The sequence below is a fragment of the Aegilops tauschii genome, chromosome 5 (genome assembly GCF_002575655.3).
Source record: "Aegilops tauschii subsp. strangulata cultivar AL8/78 chromosome 5, Aet v6.0, whole genome shotgun sequence".
Classification (NCBI taxonomy): Eukaryota; Viridiplantae; Streptophyta; class Magnoliopsida; order Poales; family Poaceae; genus Aegilops; species Aegilops tauschii.
In genome coordinates, this window is record NC_053039.3 from 500,475,215 (window position 1) to 500,502,049 (window position 26,835).

At 43.2% G+C, this 26,835-nt stretch overlaps 3 protein-coding genes across 10 annotated transcripts; 1 reads left to right on the forward strand and 2 right to left on the reverse strand.

The window, feature by feature from the left end:
- Positions 1-947: 947 nt before the first annotated feature.
- Positions 948-8,691, forward strand: LOC109763799 (ribosome production factor 2 homolog). Of its 7 annotated transcripts, none has more exons than XM_073498261.1 (7): positions 3,104-3,193; positions 5,967-6,059; positions 6,648-6,851; positions 7,331-7,585; positions 7,668-7,904; positions 8,075-8,140; positions 8,234-8,691. In XM_073498261.1, the coding sequence occupies exons 2-7, from the start codon at positions 5,982-5,984 to the stop codon at positions 8,339-8,341; spliced, it is 948 nt and encodes a 315-aa protein (XP_073354362.1). In that variant the 5' UTR covers positions 3,104-3,193; positions 5,967-5,981; the 3' UTR covers positions 8,342-8,691. The 7 variants fall into 7 exon arrangements, 6 of the variants coding, with proteins under 6 accessions (XP_073354360.1, XP_073354358.1, XP_073354359.1 ...); XM_020322662.4 differs by lacking the exon at positions 3,104-3,193 and adding an exon at positions 5,067-5,239; XR_012183201.1 differs by lacking the exons at positions 7,331-7,585; positions 7,668-7,904; positions 8,075-8,140; positions 8,234-8,691 and adding an exon at positions 948-2,175 and having other exon boundaries at positions 6,648-6,839.
- A 1,099-nt stretch (positions 8,692-9,790) lies between these two features.
- Positions 9,791-10,794, reverse strand: LOC109763807 (uncharacterized). Its single transcript, XM_020322671.4, has one exon. The coding sequence runs from the start codon at positions 10,695-10,697 to the stop codon at positions 9,975-9,977; it is 723 nt and encodes a 240-aa protein (XP_020178260.1). The 5' UTR covers positions 10,698-10,794; the 3' UTR covers positions 9,791-9,974.
- A 312-nt stretch (positions 10,795-11,106) lies between these two features.
- LOC109763806 (reticulon-like protein B8) lies at positions 11,107-13,755 on the reverse strand. 2 transcript variants are annotated; one of them, XM_020322670.4, is made up of 6 exons: positions 13,601-13,755; positions 12,387-12,644; positions 12,141-12,309; positions 11,913-12,051; positions 11,690-11,759; positions 11,107-11,555 (listed from the first exon to the last, which is right to left on the reverse strand). In XM_020322670.4, exons 2-6 carry the CDS (start codon positions 12,622-12,624, stop codon positions 11,392-11,394), a joined length of 780 nt encoding a protein of 259 aa, XP_020178259.1. In that variant the 5' UTR covers positions 12,625-12,644; positions 13,601-13,755; the 3' UTR covers positions 11,107-11,391. The 2 variants fall into 2 exon arrangements, with proteins under 2 accessions (XP_020178259.1, XP_073354363.1); XM_073498262.1 differs by lacking the exon at positions 13,601-13,755 and having other exon boundaries at positions 12,387-12,699.
- Positions 13,756-26,835: the final 13,080 nt, after the last annotated feature.

Sequence of the window (26,835 nt, forward strand, 5' to 3'; positions counted from 1 at the left end):
TAAGTTTAGGCATTTTTCTGGACAAAAGACGAACTGGGCCAGAATTGCCATGCTTTAATAACTAAAGTTGCCACCTCATGTCAACTAAAGTTGCCATAAAAAATGTTTGGGATGACATTCTTAAAATCCGAGCGTTCGGGAATTATCGGGGTCCAAAATTAAAGTGTTATGATCCAAAGCGGAGCAAGATTCCATTCCTCAAATATTGCTGAACGCACTAAATAATGCCACGACATCCAACACTACCCCAGAAGATAGAGTGCATTTACATAAAACCACTATGATTGGGGTTAGGATTCCGAAAAGCGGCTACATTCTGACTTCATTGCCAGCTGGGGTGTAGGCTTAACTTGCGGTTAAATTAAATTATATGATCCAAAGGACGGCACTGCTAGGGTGATGGACACAGGCACGTCCACCTATCTGCCTGCAGCGAGAAGCTTGTGTCGCCTTAGTTGCATGTATGTTGGGCCGACCCAATAAACACTTCTATTGTTGCACTAGCCAGTTTACTATAAGTTCGCTCCACATATGTAGCTGCGTGTGACGGATTTTAGAAGTAAAATTAGGCAAAAAAAAATTGTGATATAAATACATTCGCACATAGAGGATTTCCATGCATTTTATTAAATCCATGAATGTGAAATATAGTTCAAACATTATGTTACTTATTTTTTTTAAATCAGTGTGCCTTCAAAAAATGTTAATGCACTATAATATAGATTTTTATGTATTTTAAAAAAAAAATCACGAATGAAAAATATATTTCAAACATTACATTAAATACTATTTTTGAACGTTCACCATGACTTCAAAAAAAAAAACGGACAAAAAACGCTCAAAGATTAGATACAGCACCGTGGTTTTGCACGCAGGGCGTTCTGATCCAGTTACTGGTTGGTGGGCCCACGGCCGGCTTGATCGGTTCTTCTAAAACGAAACCTCTGCTAAAAAAAAGCTAAAACAAAGCTCGGTCGGTTTTCCGGAGGAGTTTTTTGGGCGAGATGACCTGCGGCGGCCTCCCCATCTCGCCGGCGCCGATGCCGACGGTGGCGGCCCCGCTGGAGGACGAGAACCTCCTCCCAGAAATCCTCGTCCGCCTAGCCCCGCTGCCGTCCGCCCTCCCGCGCGCCTCCCTCGTCTGCAAGCGCTGGCGCTGCCTCGTCTCCGACCGCCGCTTCGTCCGCCGCTTCCGCGCCCACCACCTCCGCAGCCCCCCTCCCCTGATCGGCTTCTTCGAGGAGGTCACCCGCGAGCCCTCCCCAGACTCCCCCAGCAGCCTCTTCTTCACCCCCATCCTGGATCCCCCCAACCGCGTCCCGGTCAGCCGCTTCTCCTTGGACTTCCGCAACGGCGACGGCCGCACGATCCTCGGCTGCCGCGACGGCCTCGTGCTCCTCGTCGACGCGGGGAGTGCCGAGATCGAGGTCCTGGTGTGGGACCCCGTCACCGGCGACCAGCACCGCTTCGTCGTCCCTCCGGTGATCGACGAGCGCCAGGTCGTCGAGATCTTAAACGGCGCGGTTCTTCGCACCGCCGGGATCCTCGACGACCGCCCATTCCGGTTCCAGGTGGTCTTGGCAGGCATCGACAGGCCAAACAAGCGGCTGTTCGCCTGCGTTTACTCGTCGGAGACCAGCAAATGGGGTGATCCAATTTGGGTATCCGTGGATTCGCCGAGCAACGTTCGCACCACGGTTTCTATGCGTGTCTCCAGTACCCTGGTTGGGAATTCCCTCTACTGGTCGCTAAATGGGGATACCGCTGCCATCCTTCAGTTTGATTTGGGCACACAACGCCTAGCTGCGATACCGCTGCCACTGGATAAGTGCAGCGATGGCAGCCGCTCCTTCCGGGCTATGCCCGTGGACGGTGGCGGGCTTGGCATCCTTGAGCTGTTGGACTTCAACATCCAGTTGTGGAAAAGGGAGATCGACCGTGACGGTGTTGTTTCATGGGTGCTGGGGAAAACTATTGAATTGGATCAGCTTCTTTCCCTGGACAAGAGGGGAATGAGTCCAATGATGCTGGGGTATTGCGAGGTCAATAATGTGGTGTTCCTAAGGACAGTATTCAGTATTTTCATTGTCCAGCTTGAGTCATTGAAGTTCAGCAAGCCCCCCATACAGGCATCTTACTTCTTGGTTCATCCATTCACAAGTGTTTATACTGCAGGTAATAACCAAGTACTTTTCTACAATTGATTGATGGAAAGCTTTTCACACCCTTTGGTGTTATTAGACTAATAATAATATAAATTAAATATGTGTCAATAGTTCCTTTTGCCGCTAAATGTGCTATTGAACATATTGCCATGCTGCTTATGATATTACTTTTATGATTTTCAAACTCTGTGATTGAAGTCAGAGGTAGCAAGCATCTTATGTAAGTTTATTAGATGGAAAAAAAATATAGATTAAAACCATGAATGTAAAGATAAAACAAAGCTAAATTTCACTGCTACCTTTCTATTGTGTTATGCAAAAGACGTATAATGCCAGTGATTGTGTTTACCGCATTGAGATGGAAAACAGCTGGAAATTGGAAAGCTGAAATGTCCAAATGGTAGCTCAATATACATTTAATGGCTTAAAACTAGTTACATCCTTTGACCCAATGTTTATTTATTTTAATCTTGCTAACTTAAATCCATAATAAAGGCTTGATTTGATCTGTACGAGATAATAGTTCATTTTTATCACTTGTTGAAGACTCGCAAGTGTCAGAGTCTACTTGTACCAGAGGATAAATGAATTGAGTTTGTTTTATCTTTTCAAGCTAGAGTTATTCAAATATGAATTGTCATTATTTCTTTGTTCTTAAAATTTATTGTTTTGAATATATTATATTTTATCTACTTCAGATAACACGGAAATAATTCTAGATCACTTCTTCATTCGGATCAGCTAATATTATGTGCATGCCATTCCATTTTACTGAGTGTATATACCATCCTCAGAAATATTCTATGCAAAGCAGTAGATGTGCTTTTGTTTATCTATTCCAATGTTGAAACATGCGTTTTTCCCCTCTCAGTTTTGGCTTATCTAAATATCTCGTTGTTATCCCATCGTATCTTTGGTTCTTTGGCTTATGCTTGTAGACATGGGCATTGGTGGTGGACCTGATGAAGCCAAACTTCTGTGTAATGCAATGCATAAGGTGACTGCATTGTGATACATTGGTTGAGCAGGTAATGTAAGCTTATCTTTGTATTTTCAGTTGAGGGATCATAACTGGTACCTTTTGTTTTTGTTACGAAATGCCCCCTTTACGACCATTTGTGAATAACCAAATTACAAGTGAGGATTCTCACTGCGGTTCACGCAACCTATTGTTGAAAGTAGGCCGCCATCTCTCTGCCTCCACTTTGATCTTGGTACTCTCGCCTTAGAAAGCGCTGCTGTTTGTCTTGCTCCACACATAAATTCCTGTGCTGGTCCTTGTATTCCTGCTTCTTCCTTGATAGCCACCACTGCTGCATAGTGTCACGAGATCACAGTCTTGCTGCAATGGCCAGCCCAGTGAGGATTGCTCAGCCAAATCTGGCAGATCTAGGGGCATCACACAGAAAAATGCTCGGCTATCTCCTAATGCTGCGACAGTAGAGGACATGTGCCCAGATTTTGAGGTAGTGGTGCTCGAGGCTGTTGCCTGTTGGCAGTCCAACAGCGTTGCTGAAGGGGCAAGCCAAATGAAGAACCGGCATTTCAGAGTCAATTTCGCCTTCCAGAGGACCTTTTGGCAGCTGTCATAGCTTAATGCTGTAGTGAGTTCAGAAAAGCAGTGTCCATTTTGGCCCGAAGGAGAAGTGTCTTTATAATAGGATGTATAATCCCTTGCTCAAGGCTTCTAACTACATGGATTTGGTTGATCTAAACTCGTGAATTAGTAAACGACTATTTCTTATACATTTCTAGAACACGTGCCTTTGAGCCAGAAGGCAGATGCATCTGCTTTCAACTCAATGAACCCCTCATATGCCCATGAAGCAAAGTTTATTTTTTCCTGTTTTGAACTTTTTCTGATTTTGCTGCCGGTTTGATTCCACTTTGGAGGTTCGACATAGGTTCGGCAGTGATGAATTTGATGTTCATGTTTAGCAATACAAAACTTTGTGGGGTTGTATAACTTTAATGGCTTTTGTATCATCAACCAGTGGTACAAATTTTATTTGACAAGTGACTGTTTCCCAGTTATCTGAGCTCTCATTCGGGTTGCTGACCAGCTGCAGAGTGACTTTACCGGCGCAGGTTCTGTCGGTGCGGAAGTTGATCTTCTACGGAGCGTGTTCTGGTCAACTGCGAAGTAGATTTGTCGGATTTATCCCCTGGTAAAATAAAAAGATTTGTACTACCTCCAATCCATAAAAAGTGTCGCAGTTTTGAACTAAACCCAGTTCAAAACCGCGACACTTATTTTGGATCAGAGGGAGTAGGGTTTATCTGTCCAGTTTGGTACCCTCCGTTCCAAATTACTTGTAGGCATCATCCAACTGGCATGATGACAAGCAGCGACTTGGTTAGGCTAGTAAATACTCATTCAGTAGCATCGGCTATGTGATTATTGCCCCCGGTTTCATTCTCATTACGCCTTGTATGCAGTGTGGAGATTTCATTCTCGGATTTCTGCTACTGGTACCAAAATGTTGAATTGATTGACTTGTGAAAGACGAAGCATCCGCCAAAGATACCTCGATGGAAAACGTCCGTATATGTAAAAGAATGTTCATATGTTTTTAAAAGCTCATGCATTTTTTTAAATGTGAATGTATATTTTTAAAAAGCTCATGTCCACAAAAAGATATTCACGTGTTAGAAAAGAAAGTCCATGCGTTTTGAAAAATATTCATGCGTGAGTAACAAATGTTTATGTATATAAAAAACATAAACGGAGTAACACGGAGAAATTTTGGGGAAAAGTAAAAAACGAAAAAAAAGGTGAAAAAGAAAGAATAAAAAAATTGAGCAGAAGAAAGAATAATAAATTTGTTTTGAGAAAAAGAAAGAATAATAAATAGAAAAGATGAAGAAACAAAAAAAAAACGGGTGAAAAGAGTATAGGCCGGCCCATGCGCGCACGGCGCAGAAGGCCCATCCGGCTAGGGTTATGTGGGAGGTGAGACCGTGAGAGCCCTCGCCGCCAACCGTCGTCTTCCGAGACCGGCATCTTCCACACGCCGCCGCCGCCGCCGCCGCCGCGGCAAACCGGAGAGCGAGACCGCCGCGATTTTCGCTTGGTTTGTTCCTCATCTGTGCTCCCCCTTTTACCTTAACTCCATGGGTATCGTCTTCCTGCAATAGCCAGTGCTACTGCCATAAAAAAGCAGAGCCGCAACTGCACCTGGAAAATTGATGATGTAGAAACAACACCGTGCTTGCACTGTTTTATTCTGTAATATCTTCGTGTTATTATGAAATAAGATAAGATGCATTCAGAATTCTATCTATTGCGAGTTTCTTTTATGCCATGTCCGTGGACGCTGTTGCTTTCCTGTGGAAGGTTCAGCCACTGTATTTTACTCTCTACCATCCATCCTGGAGCTTGCCATGGATGGAAGCATTCATAGCATAATATTTTGGCATCTGTTTGAAATATTATTGGTGGGCTTGTTTGTTGTTATTATTATGCATGCTTCGTTCTGCAACTTTTTTAAGAAATCCAGGCATGCTCAGATTCACACTTGTTATCACAGACATGTTCTCCCTCCGTCCCAAAATAAGTGACTCAACTTTGTACTAACTTTGTACTAAAGCTAGTACAAAGTTGAGTCACTTATTTTGTGACGGAGGGAGTAAGACATAATTTCCTTACTAGTAGTACAGCTTCTTTGATTAGTTCCTCGCCAAGATTCAGCAGCGTTCTGTGTCATCATCTATCATCTACTACACGCTAATTTATTACATCTGACATGGATGGATGGTTTAAAAGCAACTTGTTTCTCTTCCTTGAAATGCTTTTTTCAGCTGTTGGGCCGTCAGATGAGCAAGATGGTGGCGATCAGGGTTCCCAGGAACATGCGCGCCAAGCGCGAGCTCCTCAAGCACGCACCCAAGCTTGTAAGCTTTCTTTCTCTTTGACCCTTTTTCTGTTTCAGCTGTTGCAAAATTTCCTTCAGTTTAATTTGCAGTACCAGAAACACACCGTCTCCGCTGAATTATTATAAACGCGGCACCCCTACAATAAGAGTAAATCATCATTATCTTGTGTGTCCGTGGCCAAGCGAAAACTGGTATCTTCCAGCAATTTCCCAAATTAGTTTCAACTAGTGTGCTGCATCAGTGTACTTTGGGGCCGAGTTACACGCAAAAGGTTTGGCCAGATTTTCTGGCACATGTTATATGCTTTGTGCAGATAACCACTTGCAAATCTAAACATTAGTTGCTATTGGAAGGCTCTGCTGCTTTATAATCTTCCATGACAAGAAACTAGAAATAGTATGTATGTGTTTCTTTTCAATTCCCATAACCAGATTTTCTGGCACATATTATATGCTTTGTGCAGATAACCACTTGCAAATCTTGACATTAGTTACTATTGGAAGGCTCTGCTGCTTTATAATCTTCCATGACAAGAAACTAGAAACAGTATGTATGTGTTTCTTTTCGATTCCTCTATCATGACTGTTGCTCTAATGCTTGTTCCAGGTTGAGAATGGCAAGAAGATGCTTATTCTCCATGGTACAAAGACTAGCGCAGTTTTGAACGATGTGCTGGCAGATTTTTTTCACCTGAAGCGTGATCATGCTGTAAAGTACACCAAGAAGAACGACAACATCAGGCCATTTGAGAGTGGGGGTGAAACTTCACTGGAGTTCTTCTCCCTTAAATCTGACTGCAGCCTCTTAGTGGTAAGTTATATCAGTTCCCATTGTGTATGTGGTGAGAATGGGACTTGTTATTCCCTTGAGAAAAAAGATACTAAACTGATGATGTTCTCAGAAGTAGATTTAGGGCCAGTTCTTTTGCTAGCTTTTTTGGGCTTCCAGAATAAGCTGCCCCCTACCCAGCTTATTCTAGAAGCCCAACCAAAATTTTCTTTTTAGAAGCCTACTAGTCAAGTCTTAACTACTACGCTTCTAAAAAAATAAATTTGTTTGGGCTTCTAGAATAAGCTAGGTAGGGGCAGCTTATTGCAGCTTATTCTAGAAGCCACCAAAAGAACTGGCCCTTAGTGACCTAGGCAATGACTTTCTGAGCACCCGTATGGAAATTATCTGAAACCTTTTCCATGTCTGTTATAGTGAACCTTTTCATTGTTCTTTGTATATTAAATGTAGAGAATATTATTCTCTATTATTTTTAACTGCAACTATTTATGTTTTTGCAGTATGGTTCTCACTCAAAGGAGAGGCCCAACAATCTTGTTCTGGGAAGGACTTACGATCACCACATATACGACCTTGTTGAAGTAGGAGTTGAGAACTACAAATCCATAGAATCCATAGAATCCTATGCATATGATAAAAAGTTGGCGCCTAAACTTGGGACAAAGCCTTTCTTTGCCTTCATTGGGGAGCACTTTGAGAGTGTCGATGAGCTGAAGCATTTGAAGGAAATGCTGCTTGATCATTTCAAGGGAGAGGTGTGCATCTTTATAGACAAGTTGGAACGTAGGGCATAGAGAATCACTTGAGCTTTAATTCCGTAACTTATTGTTGGTATAGGTGGTAGAGAACCTGAACCTCGCTGGTGTAGATCGGATATTCGTGTGCACAGCAATTCCCCCTACTACTGTCTACATGATGCACTGTGCTCTCCGCCTAAAAAGATCAGGCACATCTATTCCTAGAATGGAGCTGGTTGAAGTTGGGCCTTCAATGGACCTGGTAGTTAGGCGGCACCAACGTCCGTCTGAAAGTTTACAGAAGGAAGCTATGAAGGCTCCTGGTCATGCTAAGAAGGTAAATCCAATGGAACAGCTGTCTTTTGTTCATCGGATATTGTTATCCTGCTGTGGTTAGGTTGCAAAATGGCGCCATTAGCCATAAACAACTATACTTCCTGCCCTAATTTTGACACCAATGACTTGTATGCCAGTATGAATTCAGAACTACATTTAACACATTTGCAGGTGAAAAATGTGACGAATAATCCAATTGATGGCAAGGAGGGCAGGATCTACATTCCAGACCAGGAGGTTTGTGTCTCGGAACTGTTTCACTAGCAGCTGTGAAGCTTAAATATAACCTATTTGCCACACTAATCCGATTCATGGTTTTCTGACCGAAAGGTTTCGAAATTGACCTTAACAAGCGACATAAAGGGCCTGAAGCGGGAGCGCCGCGAAGCCAAGAAAAACAAGGAGCACTCGAAGAAGCAAAAGGTCAACCCCGAGTGAATAACGCAGAAGGCTACTCATTCTTGGTAACTGGTCCTTTTTAAGGATTTTTGGTGCACCTGATGATCGCAGCAGCTGTGTTAAGCCAACTGGTGACCAACTTGTTAGGTTGAGCTGTAAATAGTGCGGTACCGTCTTTTTAGGTCGTAAAACCTGCCTACAGACTTCTGCATCTGTATTGAGGCAGCTTATCTATTCAGACATTATTAGTGCGAAATTTTTGGAGCAATGTGTGTTACGAGTATTTTGTTTTAGTATTGTTGTTAGTCCTTGATATTAGCTGACCCGAGATGATTGTTGAGATGACATGGTTTAAGTCTGGTTACTATGGCCATTTTTTTCTTTCTGAATCTGTATATCCTGCATTTTTTTGTTGTCTTTTCTTTTATGCATATGTTTTTTTTAATCCTGTAGCCCCTGTGAATATGCAGCTTGTCCGGTGTTTTAGTGCTTGGGTTCACGTGAGCTACAAAAAAAGTGAAAATATTTGTTCTATTAGTATAAACAGTAAACACATTGTTCACTCTTTCAAAATCACCAATTTATCATTTTTTTGTGTAGCTCATGTGTCAATGTGTTTTTTAACGAAATTTTGCATATATTTAGTATATACATCCGTATGAAATTTTGTGTAGCTCACGTGTCAATGTATTCTTAGAATGTTTTGAGCTTTGAAACATTTCTTTTGTTTTCTCTTTTAAAGTGCTCCATGGAGCTCGAGCACCAAAACACATTTGGCTTGTGCTGAACTAGAAAAGGAGATGGTCCGATGAGCGGAAGAGTTTTGATGCACCTACGGACTAATCCTATAGAATTGAATTTATATACATTGAAAGTAAAGAGGGGAGATTAGTGAGGTTTAGGATATACATTTTTGTGTAGTACTCCCTTCGTTCATAAATATAAGATGTTTTGAACGTTTTAGTATGAACTGCATACAGACTGAAATGAGATGAGTGAACAAACACACCAAAACTTGTAAGAGCGGAGTAGAATATCTCGGGGAGACCTGGATCTCGAATCGTAGCTACTGGAATATTGAATTGTGCGAACTGAGAACGGGTTTTTTTTTTAACATCAGTACAGACACAAGCGCTCATATACTGGAATGTGGTGCTGTTGGTGTATTGACAATTGTTTTGTTACTGTGATGTGCTGTGACTCAGTTGTGGTGGCTTTTTTGTTTTTGTTTTGAGGGACATCTTATATTTGTTACTGAGCAGTCTGGGTTGTTTCGTGTGCATCATGAATTTTGGGTACTGATTGTGAAGAGTTTGCGAGTCGTTGGGTCAGTGATAAGGAGAACACTTCGATTCGTGACGATCTCTACAGCTGATATGTGGACACTTTTGAGATCCATGGATGGTGTTCCACTTAGGCAAAGGCAAAATGATCTGCCTAGAGTAGACTCTCTAGGAGGCGGTCGTGCCATGCCAATAACACGGCGCATAGAAATAATTGTTCATCATTTGGAATTTTGCTGCTTCTGTTTGGAGCAATTTTTAGAGCAATGGCAGTGCAGCAGTGCTGGTGCTAGTAACAACTACTACTAGTAAAAAGATTCTGGGCTTATACTCTAGGCCGTGGCACCTAGGTCAGGTAATTGATGCCACTGTTTCTCCTTCCTTGCTTGTCAGTGGATGGCCCCGTTGGGGTTGGGGTTGTCGCCGCTGCTGTCGGTGGCGCCGTCGCTCGCGCTGGCGGCAGGAGGCGTCGGCTGCGCACGGCTGGGCGGCGATGGCACCGCGCCGGCGCCCCCGCCCCATCCCTCCGGCTTGAAGTTGAACGGCATGCCGCCCCCTGGGATGCCTCCTGGCATAGGCATAGGCATGCCGCCGCCCGGGATGCCTCCTGGCATAGGGAGTGGCATGCCCCCCGGCATGGGCATGGCGGGCATCCCGGGGAGGGCGGGCAAAGGCACGGGCATGGCAGGAATCGGCATCCCGGGCATGCCGCCGGGGTTCGGGAACAGCGGGAAGGACGGCATCGTGGACGGCGGCAGCCACCACTTCATGCTGCTGGCGCCTGTCCTTGCGGCGGCCGCGTCGCTCCCCGCCGTCGCTGGCCCCGGGGCAGGCCCGGGCGCGGCTGCGGCGACCGTGGCGTCGTAGGACGCGCCGCGCCCCGGCTCGAACTCCACCCGGCTGATCTCGTCCTCGTAGTCGTCCAAGGACGCGCCCTGCGGCGCGGTCTCGGTCTCCGCGGCCGCCATGGAGCCGAACGCGAACTCCCGGGCGTACTCCTCGTCGCCGACGTTGTCGTCGATGTCGTGGAGGAGGCGCATGCCGTGCCCCGACCCGGCGCAGGCCAGGAGCACGAGGAGGCCGAGGAAGACGGACGGCTTGCTCTGCTCCATGGCTCGCTCTGCTCTCTGGCTCCTTGGCTGTTCTTGCCGGCGAGGTGGTGAGTGGGAGACGAGGCAGTACAGATTTTATAGCGAGCTAGCTCGTAGCTTGGAGCTGGGGGTCGGTTGGATCATGGTGAGCTGCCCTGCACTCCGATTTTATCAATCATCTCATGGTTTTTTTCAGTAGCTCAAGGTGCATGCCGGAGGCGTGCAACCGCAACACCACCTGAAAACTAACAACTTGCTTCTGACTCCCAAATCTGGTGCGTAATCTGCACCCTTTGACCAGATTTTCGACACCATGCAAGAAATTTGGGCACGAACAGCATGAATGTGGATCGTAATCACAGAAAAATAAAATCACAATCTCAAATTTGGACATGTTAGTGAAGAATCCTGGTTCCTCGCGGGAACATGGTTTTTGACAAAGCACAGCGGATTTCAGCTCAATTTCCAATATATGCATACAACTTCTGGTCTCACCAGTTTGTTGAGCAGCATCCCACTAATAATAAATGGGACAACAGACGCATGCGTCGCGGTTGAATTTAAACCAGCGTTCCGTTCAGGAAGCACTTGAGCACACATTCTCTCACATGACAGTTGAGACACACTACAGGTCTGCAGCACACAAACTAGGCAGAATAAATAATAGCTGGGATTTCACTCGATAAATCATGAGTGTCCATCTGATCTAATCAATCTACTCGCTCTTCTTGTTCCTCTTGGAGGGTATCCTGCTCAGGACGCCGCTGTCGAGTTTCTGGTACTGCTCTCGGAGCAGGCCCAGGATGCTGTAGAGGAAGTCGTCGACCTGGTCCTCGTACTTCTCGTACAGCACAGGGAGCGTGTGCGCGCAGACAAACCCTGTTCCAGGTGATCAGAAAATGCTTTCATTAATACAAGTTAATACATGCATTCGCGAAACAGGAACAGTATGTTATTTCTTGGTGGCAAAAAATGTCAGAGAAATGAGAGGCCACAGCTTCTTACGGTCTTACCAATGTAAATGACAGTCAGGAAGTTGAACCAGCTCCCAGCTACAGAAGCAGCCCACAATCCAACAATTGCCTGAAATAAAACATTGCGTGACATCAAAACATTTCCTGATGATGAACAAACACAGTATTTCCACATACAGGAATGATTTTCTTTATACTTTCCTATTTGACGTAATGATCACAATGACGGAATACAAAAAGAACACAGTAAAGCTCTACGTACCAATACAAAATGCTTCAAGTTTCTTTCACAAGACACATCTTGAAGGAAACCAAGGAACTTGTTTACTTGGGCACCGATGGCAACAGCAATGTTCACAAACAGGTCCTCTGGCAACTTAACCCGGGGTATTTCAGAAGACCTACGTGTAGAAAAGGCATTTTCTATTATTATTATTGCTATGTTGCTGAAAAGGACGCACACTGTGCATACACTTCAAAAATTCCATACCTTGAGAAGTTGGACCAAACAAACTGAACCACCATTCCAATAACAAGGGCAAATGAAATGATTGTCAAGAAGTGGTAATCAAGCCACTCGAAGAAAACCCAGATAGCTGTTGCGAGACCCAAAACACTGGAAGATATCTTCTTGTTCCTCCATAACAACACATCAGCAGCTACAATGATAAAAAGAAAAGCCTCAGAAATGCCCACAAGAAGAAAACGCAAGTAAATACATGAGCAGATGACGTACACTTTCCGCCACCCAAAACTCCATGGAGGGACCTCTGACGACCAAACATCTTGTTCTTCACATCAGCGACTGAGCCTGGATCGAAACGGCCAGACCTCTGCTTAGGGAGCTTGTCAGAAATGGTATCCATGATGTTGCTCATGATATTGTCAGACTTCTGCTTGGGGAGCCTGTCAGCAATAGTATCCATGATGTTGCCCATGAGCTTTTCAGCCTTGCTCTCAGAATGCTCCGACATCTTGAGGTATTTCGAGCTCACTGTGGAGTAGGGTGGTATGTCAAACAATATGATATCCATTGATATCCAAGACATGTATAGGGCAGACCAAGAGCATATACAGGGAAGCAGGGCAGAAAAAACATGATAAAGTAGAATATTTAGTCTGATATAAGAAATTGGGCCAATGCACTTTGCTTTGACATACTTTATTTACTGGAAGTTTAGAAGTATACATTCAACCTTTCGGCCTAAAGCGTGTAGTACATGCTTATGTTATTACTGTTTGCTAGGTGGACTCTCAGGCTGACTGGCAAGCTGAGTCGGATGGCTGTTTAACAATCAATAGGCATTCATTCATGGACCAGCCTTTCATCATTCATTTCTGACCAACGCTTTCATCATAAATGAACAATCTGGTATACCAGAGGTACCCCATTCAGGCATAATATATGACTTGACAAACACTTTTTGAGCAATTATTGTCCAAATATATACTTTATGGATCAACATTGAAATCGGCATTCAGTTATGTACCACCAAAATCACTGCAAACAACAACATAACCGTCCCGTTCAACCGAATCTAACCAGATAAAAACCAGTACTATATCGTTCAAACATCGATCAAACTAAGAACTCGTTGGATTTATTGCCGAAGCAAGCGAAGGGAACGAGGGCGAAATCGGCAGAGAAGGCCATCCATCTCTTGTGTACCCACAACAGAAGCATGTTCAGAACCCATCTGCTAATCCAGTCAGAAAAAAAAAATAACTAACCAGGCTAAGTATAGGTACTCTAAAGTTTTTTTTTTCTTATCCTAAAGAACAAATCGACCCGCCTTTCCGTCCAGCAAAGCCGCTCTATCGCTTTCAAGGGGTAAAAATTAACTATAAACGGAAAGCCGCTTCTTCAGATTGCGCATCGCCGCTGCGAAAAACGGCCTGCGGAAAAGTCGGGGCGCATAGAGCTCGAGAGCCGCCGGAGAGAGATCGTACCGAGGAGGGGCGCGAGCTGACTGAAGCACGCCCGGCGACGGCCGCGCGGAGCAGCAGCCGGCGGCGGCGAGCGAGCGAGCGAGAGGAGTCCGTGTTTTGGTGGGTGGCGGTGGGTCTGGGGGGTTGGGGGGAATCGCAGTCGCCGCAGCAGAATTATTTAGACGGGCGGAGAGGACCGTGGGGTGGGGTCTCCGAGCTGCGGCGACTGGTGGGTGGGCGCCCCCTCTGCGAGGTGCACGGGTTTGTGCGCGCGTGGGGCTCGCTTACTGGTGGGGCCGCGGGGGAGGGGTGCTCCTCGCGGGCCCGCGCGTAAGGGGATGCCGCCGTGACGGGGCGTGGTTCGTCGGGGTAAGTAAAGTAAAACAAGCGCCCGCATGGAGCACGAGGGGCGGGCGTGGCCCGCGCAGGATATTTTGATTGGCCTCGCTGCGTTGAGCAAATCGCCTTTGATTGTTGGCAGTTGGTCAGCATTGATTCTCTTGCTGCTAAATAAAACAAGTAAAACGTTTTTGAATAAACTGTGCCACAAGTTCAAAAAAAAGAAAAGTAAAACGTTCGCTGATTTGAAAACGACGATTTAATTGGATTGCAGGCATATGTTTAGGCATTGTTTGCTATCGCAATGCTATCACAGGGGAGCACATGTTAGCGAACCAACTTGTGGTTGGATGGTAGAGGGACTGCGGTATCCCCAGCCCATCAGAGTTCAAGTCCTGGTGCTCGCATTTATTTCTGGATTTATTTCAGGATTTCCGGCGATGCGCATTCAGTGGGAGGAGACTCCGTCGATGACGAGGTGCCTACGGTGACTTCGTAAATTTCAAGATGATATGCCGGCTCAGTCTCTCGGAGGTGCTTGCGTCTGTACTGTGTTCTAAAAAAATGTTGGGAACACGTGTTATGTATGACTAGTTTAGTGTAGGTGTACAAGCAACTTGTGATTTTTGTTCCCGCAAAAAGAACTCATAATTTTTCCAAGAGCTGGAGTTAAGCTTAATTACCAAGGGAGCTCAATTGGTTGAAAGAGTAGAGGCACGGTCCTATCAGTACCATCATCTAAGCACGAACTCGAGTTCGTGTAATAGGATCCATATACTTGTACCGTCTTCAAATATTAACGTTTACTACTTCACTTATTGCCTGTTCACACACTCATGTGCCTTCGACCGGAGCGAGAATTGAATGCTCACCGGTGGTTGAGAGAAAGGCCACCTTCTGGGTGAAAAGAGGTACGGGATAGGTAGTGTTGAGATGATCAAATTGAGGGGAGGGTGAGAGAAGAATCAAACATATGTTACAACGTGTATGCGGAACGAGAGATGTCGGGAACAGTAGCATAGCAGGGGTATCATGTATGTCAGAGATGCAAGGGAGATGCTTAACCTCAACATGAAGGCGTCACTAAATTGGGCTTGATGACTAGCTTCTCGCAAGAGAAAGTCAAAACCCAACTAAACGCGTTTTTTGCGCATCGACACATCCAAGTCACAAAGCCGCTTTTCACTATATCGCCCACAACCATCTCCCGGTGTACTTTGGTACCGAAGACGCTATATGGTCCAGTCCACTGTTCGTATTCCATTGGAATTGTCTACAAAATCAATACCAAGAACCTCAATGATCACCAAATGTAATTATTTGACGTAACTGATTATTAAGATAACTTGAGTTTGACATGCTTGATCTATCTCCATGAACTGTTGTTTCTAGTCCACTTTGGATTCAAACAAATGTACTTCTTCCTATATTTTGTACAGTACACTTGCTACTCCAGAATTCGATGAACTTTGATTATACATATATCTTTCCCATTATTCTATGGTCATATTCCTACTACGTGATCACTATTGTGCTTATGATATTACTTGCTAGGAAGAATAGGTAATGCAAGAAAGTACAATGAAGCTTCATTTCTTATATTTAAATTTTGCTATAAAATACAACACTATGGGAGAGTGTACTTTATTTGTAAAGTGTCAAGTTTATAAAACTATAAGCAAAAAGTTATCATTAATTGATTATCAAATTTCTTGGATTAGGTACGCTATTTTTCTTACAAACAATGTATACCCCTATTCTGCAACGTTGCTTTTTTTGTAAGATTTGATGGTTCTCGGATCATGTTATATTGTGGTCACTTTCACAAATACACTACTCATTATAGATAATATTTCAGGATGTTCTTTCGCAGTGGCGTATCAAGTTTGACCCTTGAACTGACAAACAACACAGAATGTCTTGGAGGAGAACTTCACTAGGAAAGTGAAGCAGGTGCTACATGAGGGGAAGTGGCAACCATCAAAAGATTACAGAAGAAGTGACATGTGCTTAGGGAATTAACGAGAGTGGATGAGGAGGGTAACCACTAGCCGACAAAGGAAGCTTCAAGTTCTTCTAAGCCCGTTGACTTTGGTACGGATGTTTGTTAGCGTCTACTTTGTGAGCATTGAAGTAGTTTTGCATTTGTAAAGAAATCTTTGACAACAAGAGGAACATACTTGCATTATAGTGGTGAGATAAGTGTTGTCTATAAATGCCAATTTCTGGTGATCGTTTTTTCCGAAGCATCTTTATCGAAAAAATTACCATTGAAGAAGAAAGTTACATTTATATTGGATTATGTTTATCACTCTTAAAATGTAGAAATTGGACGGACTCTTGTGGAGAAAGAAGAGGAGGCGCCTCCTTCCCCTTAGCTTGGCCCGTGTCGTCCCGACTCCGCTACTCTGGGCGATTTCTTCACTTCGGTGCTCCTCTTCAAGCCACAAGAGTGGTAGTAGTTGGAGCCCACCGGGAGGCATTCACTCCGGGTGGCAGAGCTTGTCGTTTCGATCATCACTACCTTCAGGTGGTGACGCATCCCGAAGTTTGTCACGTTTGCGACCTTCTTTCGCCAGATCCGCAATGTGATTGGGACCTCAGAGACCAAAGCGACTATGGCTTCTCATTGCCAGCCCCGCGGACCATGTCACCAGCTGGCTCAGTGCAGCCTCGAACCTGGCAACGATTGGACATCTCCTGGGGGAGATGGTGGGGTTGGTGTGTGGGTCCACTGGAGCGGCGTCCCCCGACCAAGTGCATGGTGGAGGATCAGCAAGATGGGAGGAGCGCCTCCTCACTACTAGGGAAAACTTTATACACAGAATCTTAGCAGCAGCGAGGTTTAAAAACATGCGCTACTGCTAGCGAGCTTCAGATGACCGCGCTACTAATAGCCCAGTAGCAGTAGCGCTCTAGGTGGAAAGAGCGCCACTGCTACAATTGCCACGGCGTTGCCTCCAGGCTAGATATAGTAGTAGCGTCCTTCTCCGGACGCGCTACTGCTAAAGTACTTAGTAGCAGCGTTTTTCTTCAACACTCGCTGCTGCTAAGTATCATTCCCTCTTGCAACTAATTAAGTTTAGTCCCATACTGCTAAGCGAACAAGGTGTTTACCACCTTAAATATGTTACTTCTCAAACTATATCGAGCACTTGGTCTTCATTGAACTGTATGTGTAGGATTTGTGGCTGCAATATGAATCTTCACCTGTGCCTATACAGGTATGGTGAGGATCCATGTTGACTATTTAGATTCTACACAAAAAGATCAATGCTGACCAATGTATATTTTTGATGTTTTTTACATGCTTAGCCTTAGCAGTAGCGTTTTTTCAGAACAAAGCGCTACTCATATTGGGCTTAGCAGTAGCGCGCTCCCTATACCCGTGGTACTGCTACAGCAAAACAAAACACGCGGCCCGCCCCCCCCCCCCCCGCTCACTCATCTCTCAATCGTACCCCTCCGCCCGACGCCGGCAGCTGCGGTTAGGGTTTCTCCTCCGCCACCGCGCGCCACCGCCACCGCCGCCGCAGGTAATTGATGTCTACTACGCAACCTTCTCCTTGTAGACGTTGTTGGGCCTCCAAGTGCAGAGGTTTGTAGGACAGCAGCAAATTTCCCTCAAGTGGATGACCTAAGGTTTATCAATCCATGGGAGGCGTAGGTTGAAGATGGTCTCTCTCAAGCAACCCTGCAACCAAATAAGAAAGAGTCTCTTGTGTCCCCAACACACCCAATACAATGGTAAATTGTATAGGTGCACTAGTTCGGCGAAGAGATGGTGATACAAGTGCAATATGGATGGTAGATATAGGTTTTTGTAATCTGGAAATATAAAAACAGCAAAGTAACTAATGATAAAAGTGAGCGTAAACGGTATTGCAATGATAGGAAACAAGGCCTAGGGTTCATACTTTCAGTAGTGCAAGTACTCTCAACAATAATAACATAATTGGATCATATAACTATCCCTCAACATGCAACAAAGAGTCACTCCAAAGTCACTAATAGCAGAGAACAAACGAAGAGATTATGGTAGGGTACGGAACCACCTCAAAGTTATTCTTTCTGATCGATCTATTCAAGAGTCTGTAGTAAAATAACACGAAGCTATTCTTTCCGTTCGGTCTATCATAGAGTTCGTACTAGAATAACACCTTAAGACACAAATCAACCAAAACCCTAATGTCACCTAGATACTCCAATGTCACCTTAAGTATCCGTGGGTATGATTATACGATATGCATCACACAATCTCAGATTCATCTATTCAACCAACACAAAGAACTTTAAAGAGTGCCCCAAAGTTTCTACCGGAGAATCAAGACGAAAACGTGTGCCAACCCCTATGCATAAGTTCACAAGGTCACTCAACCCGCAAGTTGATCACCAAAACATACATCAAGTAGATCACGTGATACCCCATTGTCACCACAGATAAGCACATGCAAGACATACATCAAGTGTTCTCAAATCCTTAAAGACTCAATCCGATAAGATAACTTCAAAGGGAAAACTCAATCCATTACAAGAGAGTAGAGGGGGAGAAACATCATAAGATCCAACTATAATAGCAAAGCTCGCGATACATCAAGATCGTATCACCTCAAGAACACGAGAGAGAGAGATCAAACACATAGCTACTGGTACATACCCTCAGCCCCGAGGGTGAACTACTCCCTCCTCATCATGGAGAGCGCCGGGATGATGAAGATGGCCACCGATGAGGGTTCCCCCCTCCGGCAGGGTGCCGGAACAGGGTCCCGATTGGTTTTTGGTGGCTACAGAGGCTTGCGGCGGCGGAACTCCCGATCTATTCTGCTCCCTGATGTTTTTAGGGTATATGGACATATATAGGCGAAAGAAATCGGTCAGGGGAGCCACGAGGGGCCCACGAGGGTGGGGGCGCGCCCAGGGGGGCAGGCGCGCCTCCCTGCCTCGTGGCCACCTCGAAGCATCCTTGACTTCAACTCCATGTCTCCTGGATCATGTTCGTTCCAAAAATCACGCTCCCGAAGGTTTCATTCCGTTTGGACTCCGTTTGATATTCCTTTTCTGCGAAACACCGAAACAAGGGAAAAAACAGAAACTGGCACTGGGCTCTGGGTTAATAGGTTAGTCCCAAAAATAATATAAAAGTGTTTAATAAAGCCCATAAACATCCAAAACAGATAATATAATAGCATGAATACTTCATAAATTATAGATACGTTGGAGACGTATCAGCATCCCCAAGCTTAATTCCTGCTCGTCCTCGAGTAGGTAAATGATAAAAGAAATAATTTATGAAGTGTGAATGCTAGCAGGTGCACAAGTTTGATCAATGATAATTTCAATCACCTTTTCTAGCATCGTTATATATCATAACAGTAGCTCATCTCATAAAGCTTTTCATGATCAAGTAACAAGCTATTCACATGTTAAAGTATAGATCATAAACTTTCTTGAAAACTAACAAACCGTGTTATCAGTCATCAAACAATTACAATTCATCTTATTTTCAGGAAGAGTCTATGTCAGAGCTTTGATTTAGCAAACTCCACATACTCAACTATCATTTAGTCTTTCACAATTGCTAACACTCACGCGATATTTATGGGTTCAAAGTTTTAATCAGACACAGAGAAAGATAGGGGCTTATAGATTCGCCTCCCAACCTTTTACCTCAAGGGTAATGTCAACAATAATAGTTCATGATGCCTTACATCCAATTGGATATATATATATATCAGAATCTTTCCAACACAATGTGCTTGCCAAAGGATAAAATGTAAAAAGGAAAGGTGAAGATCACCATGACTCTTGCACAAGAATAAAAGATAGGCCCTTCGCAGAGGGAAGCAGAGGTTGCCATGCACTTTTATAGTTGGATGCACAAAATCTTAATGCGAGGGAACGTTACTTTATATTGCCACTTGTGATAGGGACCTTTATTATGCAGTCCGTCACTTTTATTGCTTCCATATCTCAAGATCGTATAAAGCTTATTTTCTCCACACTAAAAGATCATACATATTTAGAGAGCAATTTTATTGCATGCACCGATGACAACTTACTTGAAGGATCTTACTCAATCCATAGGTAGGTATGGTGGACTCTCATGACAATACTGGTTTAAGGGATGTTTGGAAGCACAAGTAGTATCTCTACTTGGTGCAAAGAATTTGGCTAGCATGAGGGGGAAAGGCAAGCTCAACGTGTTGGGCGATCCATGACAATATACTTTATTTTGGATATAAGAAAACATAACCCATTACGTTGTCTTCCTTGTCCAACATCAACCTTTTAGCATGTCATATTTTAATAAGTTCTCACAATCATAAAAGATGTCCAAGATAGTATATTTATATGTGAAATCTCTCTTCCCTCAATATTCTTTCATGAATTGTTCAAGTGACCAATACAATGTTTGCTAACCTTCAATAAATTTACCACCTCTACTTCTTATATGTAAAGTCATTACTCCCCATGGGATAAGCATATGAAACATATATAATTTCAGATTTATGATATTCAATTCATTCAACCATTTACTCATAGGATATAAGTGAAGCACACGAGTAAATGACAAACTACTCCAAAAAGATATAAGTGAAGATTAATGAGTAGTTAAATAATTATTTAGCTATGTGAAGACTCTCTCTCATTTAAGAATTTCAGATCTTGGTATTTTATTCAAACATCAAGCAAAACAAAAGAAAATAAAATGACGCTCCAAGCAAAACACATATCATGTGGTGAATAAAACTATAGCTCCAAGTAAAGTTACCGATGAACGAAGACGAAAGAGGGGATGCCATCTGGGGCATCCCCAAGCTTAGGCTCTTGGTTGTCCTTAAATATTACCTTGGGGTGCCTTGGGCATCCCCAAGCTTAGGCTCTTGCCACTCCTTATTCCATAGTCCATCGAATCTTTACCCAAAACTTGAAAACTTCACAACACAAAACTTAACAGAAAATCTCGCGAGCTCCGTTAGCGAAAGAAAACAAAACACCACTTCAAGGTACTGTAATGAACTCATTCTTTATTTGTATTGGTGTTAAATACTGTATTCCAACTTCTCTATGGTTTATAAACTATTTTACTAGCCATAGATTCATCAAAATAAGCAAACAACACACGAAAAACAGAATCTGTCAAAAACAGAACAGTCTGTAGTAATCTGTAACTAACGCAAACTTCTGGAACTTAAAAACTTCTACCAAAATAGGAAGACCTAGATAATTTGATTATTGATCTTCTGCAATTGGAATAAGTATTTTATCACGTTCTGGTGAGTTTAAACAATTGTTTTCGTGAACAGAAAGTTTCTGGAATTTTCAGCAAGATCAAATAACTATCATCCAAGAAGATCCTATAGATTTAACTTGGCACAAACACTAATCAAAACATAAAAACACATCTAAACAGAAGCTAGAAGAATTATTTATTCCTAAACAGAACCAAAAAGCAAAAAACTAAAATAAAACTGGGTTGCCTCCCAACAAGCGCTAACGTTTAACGCCCCTAGCTAGGCATGATGATTTCAATGATGCTCATATAAGACATAAGAATTGAAACATAAAGAGGGCATCATGAAGAATATGACTAGCACATTTAAGTCTAACCCACTTCCTATGCATAGGGATTTTGTGATCAAACAACTTATGGGAACAATAATCAACTAGCATAGGAAGGCAAAACAAGCATAACTTCAAGATTTTCAACACATAGAGAGGAAACTTGATATTATTGCAATTCCTACAAGCGTATGTTCCTCCCTCATAATAATTTTCAGTAGCATCATGAATGAATTCAACAATATAACCAGCACATAAAGCATTATTTTCATGATGCACAAGCATAGAAATTTCATTACTCTCCACATAAGCAAAATTCTTCTCATTCGGAATAGTGGGAGTATCATAAGAAACTCGAATACTATAAATTGTTTCCACATTAAAGGAGTAATGTTCAGAAAAAGGGTAATCATAATCATGACAAGTTTTATAAATATAATCATCACTACTTTTTATAGCATAAGTTTCATCACAATAATCATCATAAATAGCAACTTTGTTCTCATCATAATCAATTGAAACCTCTTCCAAAATAGTAGATTCATCACTAAATAAAGTCATGACCTCTCCAAATCCACTTTCATCAATATAATAATTATAAGTAGGAGGCATGCTATCATCATAACAAATTTGCATATCAAAACTTGGGAGGCTAAAAGTATCATCTTCATTAAACATAGCATCCCCAAGCTTGGGACAAACATTAATTTCAGCAAATATATTCTCAAACATGTCATTCTCATCAAACATAGCATCCCCAAGCTTGGGCCTTTTCATATCATAAGCATAATCACTCTCATCATTAATAGTATGGATAGCACCAATAGTATAGCAATTATCATCATCACAATGATTAATAGGAGCAACATCATTTGGGAGGGATACCTTTCTACCTTTACTTCTCCGTCTTTTCTTTTTCTTCTTCACATAATGTGTGGGTTTAACCCTCTCTTTTGAGCTCCTTATTAATGAGATGGGTTGAATAGAAGGCTCCTCCTCATTGCCTGATTCATCATAAGAAATAATAGGAGGATATTGGGAAGCCTCTTCCCTTTCATTAGTATTTTCTTCATCCTCTACTTGTTTTGTTTTCTTTATGTAATTGGCAATATAAGGATTTTCAATGAAATTCACCGCACAATACATATAAATTTCCTCTAGATCAATATCAAGGAATTTCTGAAGGTTAAATTTTGGAGTACCCTCAGTTGCACGTTTCATTTCTTCATAACCCAAAAGTAAACTAAGTTCATTATGATGTGCAAGGGAAATCAAATCATCACAATTTTTGGACACGATTCGATCATGAAACAATTTGCATCGGAGATTTAAATGACCATGTTCATTGCAAAGTTCACAAGTACGGTAAAGATATTTTAAATTTTCAACACTCATATTTAGCCTTTCTTGCAACCATTTAGTTTGTAAATACTTATGCCTCTTGCAAAATCTATCTTCTCTATTTGGTATGTACTTGCAAACTCTATGCACTCCACAAAAATCGACATGCTTATAAGAGATATTTTCATCATGACTAGTGCAATCATCATTAGTACTATGGATATTCAAAGAGTTCATACTAACAACATTGCAATCATGCTCATCATTCAAAGATTTAGTGCCAAACATTTTATAGACTTCTTCTTCTAGCACTTGAGCACATTTTTCCTTCCCTTCATTCTCACGAAAGATTTTAAAAAGATGAAACGTATGAGACAAACTCAATTCCATTTTTTGTAGTTTTCTTTTATAGACTAAACTAGTGATAAAACAAGAAACAAAAAGATTCGATTGCAAGATCTAAATATATACCTTCAAGCACTCACCTCCCCGGCAACGGCGCCAGAAAAGAGCTTGATGTCTACTACGCAACCTTCTCCTTGTAGACGTTGTTGGGCCTCCAAGTGCATAGGTTTGTAGGACAGTAGCAAATTTCCCTCAAGTGGATGACCTAAGGTTTATCAATCCGTGGGAGGCGTAAGTTGACGATGGTCTCTTTCAAGCAACCCTGCAACCAAATAACAAAGAGTCTCTTGTGTCCCCAACACACCCAATACAATGGTAAATTGTATAGGTGCACTAGTTCGGCGAAGAGATGGTGATACAAGTGCAATATGGATGGTAGATATAGGTTTTTGTAATCTAAAAATATAAAAACAGCAAGGTAACTAATGATAAAAGTGAGCGTAAACGGTATTGCAATGATAGGAAACAAGGCCTAGGGTTCATACTTTCAGTAGTGCAAGTTCTCTCAACAATAATAACATAATTGGATCATATAACTATCCCTCAACATGCAACAAAGAGTCACTCCAAAGTCACTAATAGCGGAGAACAAACGAAGAGATTATGGTAGGGTACGAAACCACCTCAAAGTTATTCTTTCTGATCGATCTATTCAAGAGTCCGTAGTAAAATAACACGAAGCTATTCTTTCCGTTCGATCTATCATAGAGTTCTTACTAGAATAAAACCTTAAGACACAAATCAACCAAAAACCTAATGTCACCTAGATACTCCAATGTCACCTCAAGTATCCGTGGGTATGATTATACGATATGCATCACACAATCTCAGATTCATCTATTCAACCAACACAAAGAACTTCAAAGAGTGCCCCAAAGTTTCTACCGGAGAATCAAGACAAAAACGTGTGCCAACCCCTATGCATAAGTTCACAAGGTCACTGAACCCGCAAGTTGATCACCAAAACATACATCAAGTAGATCACGTGATATCCCATTGTCACCACAGATAAGCACATGCAAGACATACATCAAGTGTTCTCAAATCCTTAAAGACTCAATCCGATAAGATAACTTCAAAGGGAAAACTCAATCCATTACAAGAGAGTAGAGGGGGAGAAACATCATAAGATCCAACTATAATAGCAAATCTCGCGATACATCAAGTGCGTATCACCTCAAGAACACGAGAGAGAGATCAAACACATAGCTACTGGTACATACCCTCAGCCCCGAGGGTGAACTACTCCCTCCTCATCATGGAGAGCGCCAGGATGATGAAGATGGCCACCGGTGAGGGTTCCCCCCCTCCGGCAGGGTGCCGGAACAGGGTCCCGATTGGTTTTTGGTGGCTACAGAGGCTTGCGGCGGCGAAACTCCCGATCTATTCTGCTCCCTGATGTTTTTAGGGTATATGGACATATATAGGTTAAAGAAGTCGGTCACGGGAGCCACGAGGGGCCCACGAGGGTGGGGGGCGCGCCCAGGGGGGCAGGCGCGCCTCCCTGCCTCGTGGCCAACTCGAAGCTTCCTTGACTTCAACTCCAAGTCTGTTGGATCACGTTCGTTCCAAAAATCACGCTCCCGAAGGTTTCATTCCGTTTGGACTCCGTTTGATATTCCTTTTCTGCGAAACACTGAAACAAGGGAAAAAACAGAAACTGGCACTGGGCTCTGGGTCAATAGGTTAGTCCCAAAAATAATATAAATGTGTTTAATAAAGCCCATAAACATCCAAAATAGATAATATAATAGCACGAATACTTCATAAATTATAGATACGTTGGAGACGTATCAGTAATGCTCCTCCCCCTCTCGCCGTCCCTCTGCTGCTCCTCCACCCTCTCGCCGCCCACTCTGTCGCCGCTCGCGAGCTCTTGTCGGGCGCCTTTGGCCTACCGCCCTCGATCCCCTCGCCGGCCGCTGTCGCCGCCCCTCTCGTAGGAAAGTCACCGGCCTTCCCCTCGTCAGCACCCCCGACCGAGGTCACCATGCCATCCCCCCTCCTCGTCAGCACTCCCCGAGGGCTGCCCTAGCTAGATGCAGCGAGGGCTTACGAATTTCGTATGAGTAATAAGTTATTTTTTGCAAAATGTAGGTGCCAATTTAGTTGAAATGCTTTGGTAGGTGGTATCGTGATCTGCTAGATATTGGTTTTGATACAAGTATTTAGTTTGCAAGTGCTAAGTTAATCCCAATTAAATTTTCCAATTGTTTTTTAATCAGTTATCTTAGGCAATAGGGGCCAAATTAGATGGAATGTGTCTTGGTAGGTGGTACCTTGATTTGGTAGATATTTGTGAAAAGCTTTTTCGGCAATAGGTGCCACTGAAATGCTTTGGTAGGTGATACCTCGTCATCTTATATGTTACTAGATCTTAGGATTATAATTGTCTATCAAATTGCTTCTCGTGGAGGAATCTCTTCATCTAGAGATATTGGTGATATATACACAAGATTTGGCATTTGTCTGCTAGATATTGGTTCTATTCTAGAAGGTGTTAGTAAGCTAATTGAGAACTTGTTGGCTGTGAGTCTTGTTGGCTGATTTGGCGTTTGCCTGCTAGCTGTTGGTTCTATTATAGAATGTGTTAGTAAGTTAATTGAGAGCTTGTTGTTTACTTTTTGGGATCGGGTTCCACTATGAAAATATAACTGAAGAAGAACCAAAAATACCACATGCTAATGTTTTTCTTTCCTGTGAAGTGGATCGTTAATTCTTTGCTCATATTGCTTTAGGAAAATGGCGTCACCACCACCACCACCATGTCAACTATGCAAGTCAAGGTGCGCCAGCAACCTTGCAACTGGCAAGCTGTTCAGCATCTACTTCCAGCTAAGTTTTCGTCATGTGGCGGTAAGAAATTATATGAAATGTAACAACCACTACTAAAAAATACACTTCCGTGATGATACGTGTTTGTCACAGTAGGTCGCGTTTTTTTGTCATGCATGGACATCCATGACAAATTTATGACCGAATCAAGATAGTCATACCTGTGCTGTCGTAGAAGTGTTCCATGACATTACCAAAATTATCATCACGGAAGTGTCCACTTCCATGACGATAAATCACGCGTCACAGAAGTGCTTTCGTCAAGGGTGACCGACACGTGGCATCCACCGTAACGGAACACCGTTAAGCTATCGGGTCGGGTTTTGGATCCGATAACCCGTTAACAGCCCCGACCAATGGGGATTTTCCACGTGTAAAATCATCATTGGCTAGAGGAAACACATGTCGGCTCATCGTTGGGACAGATGTCATCCACTCACTGGACAGAAGGCGCCTATGATACGTCGACACGTGGCACGGCCCAACAGTGGCCCATTCCTGTGAAAAGGCCGGCCCGTTTGACTTGGTCAAAAGCTGGCGGGCCGGCCCATGGAAAGCATGTTAACGGCCTATTCGCATATAACCCATTTACAACCCCCTAACCCAAGGCCCGTTATGCCCTATCCGAATTAGGCCCAGTAGCGTCATCTGGGCCATCCAATATGATTCCAGCCCGTTTTCACTTCTGGCCCATGTATAGCCCATGACGTCTTTCGGCCCATATGAGGCCCTTTGTAACTCTTGGCCCATTAGCGGCCCGTGCGGAAACTGGC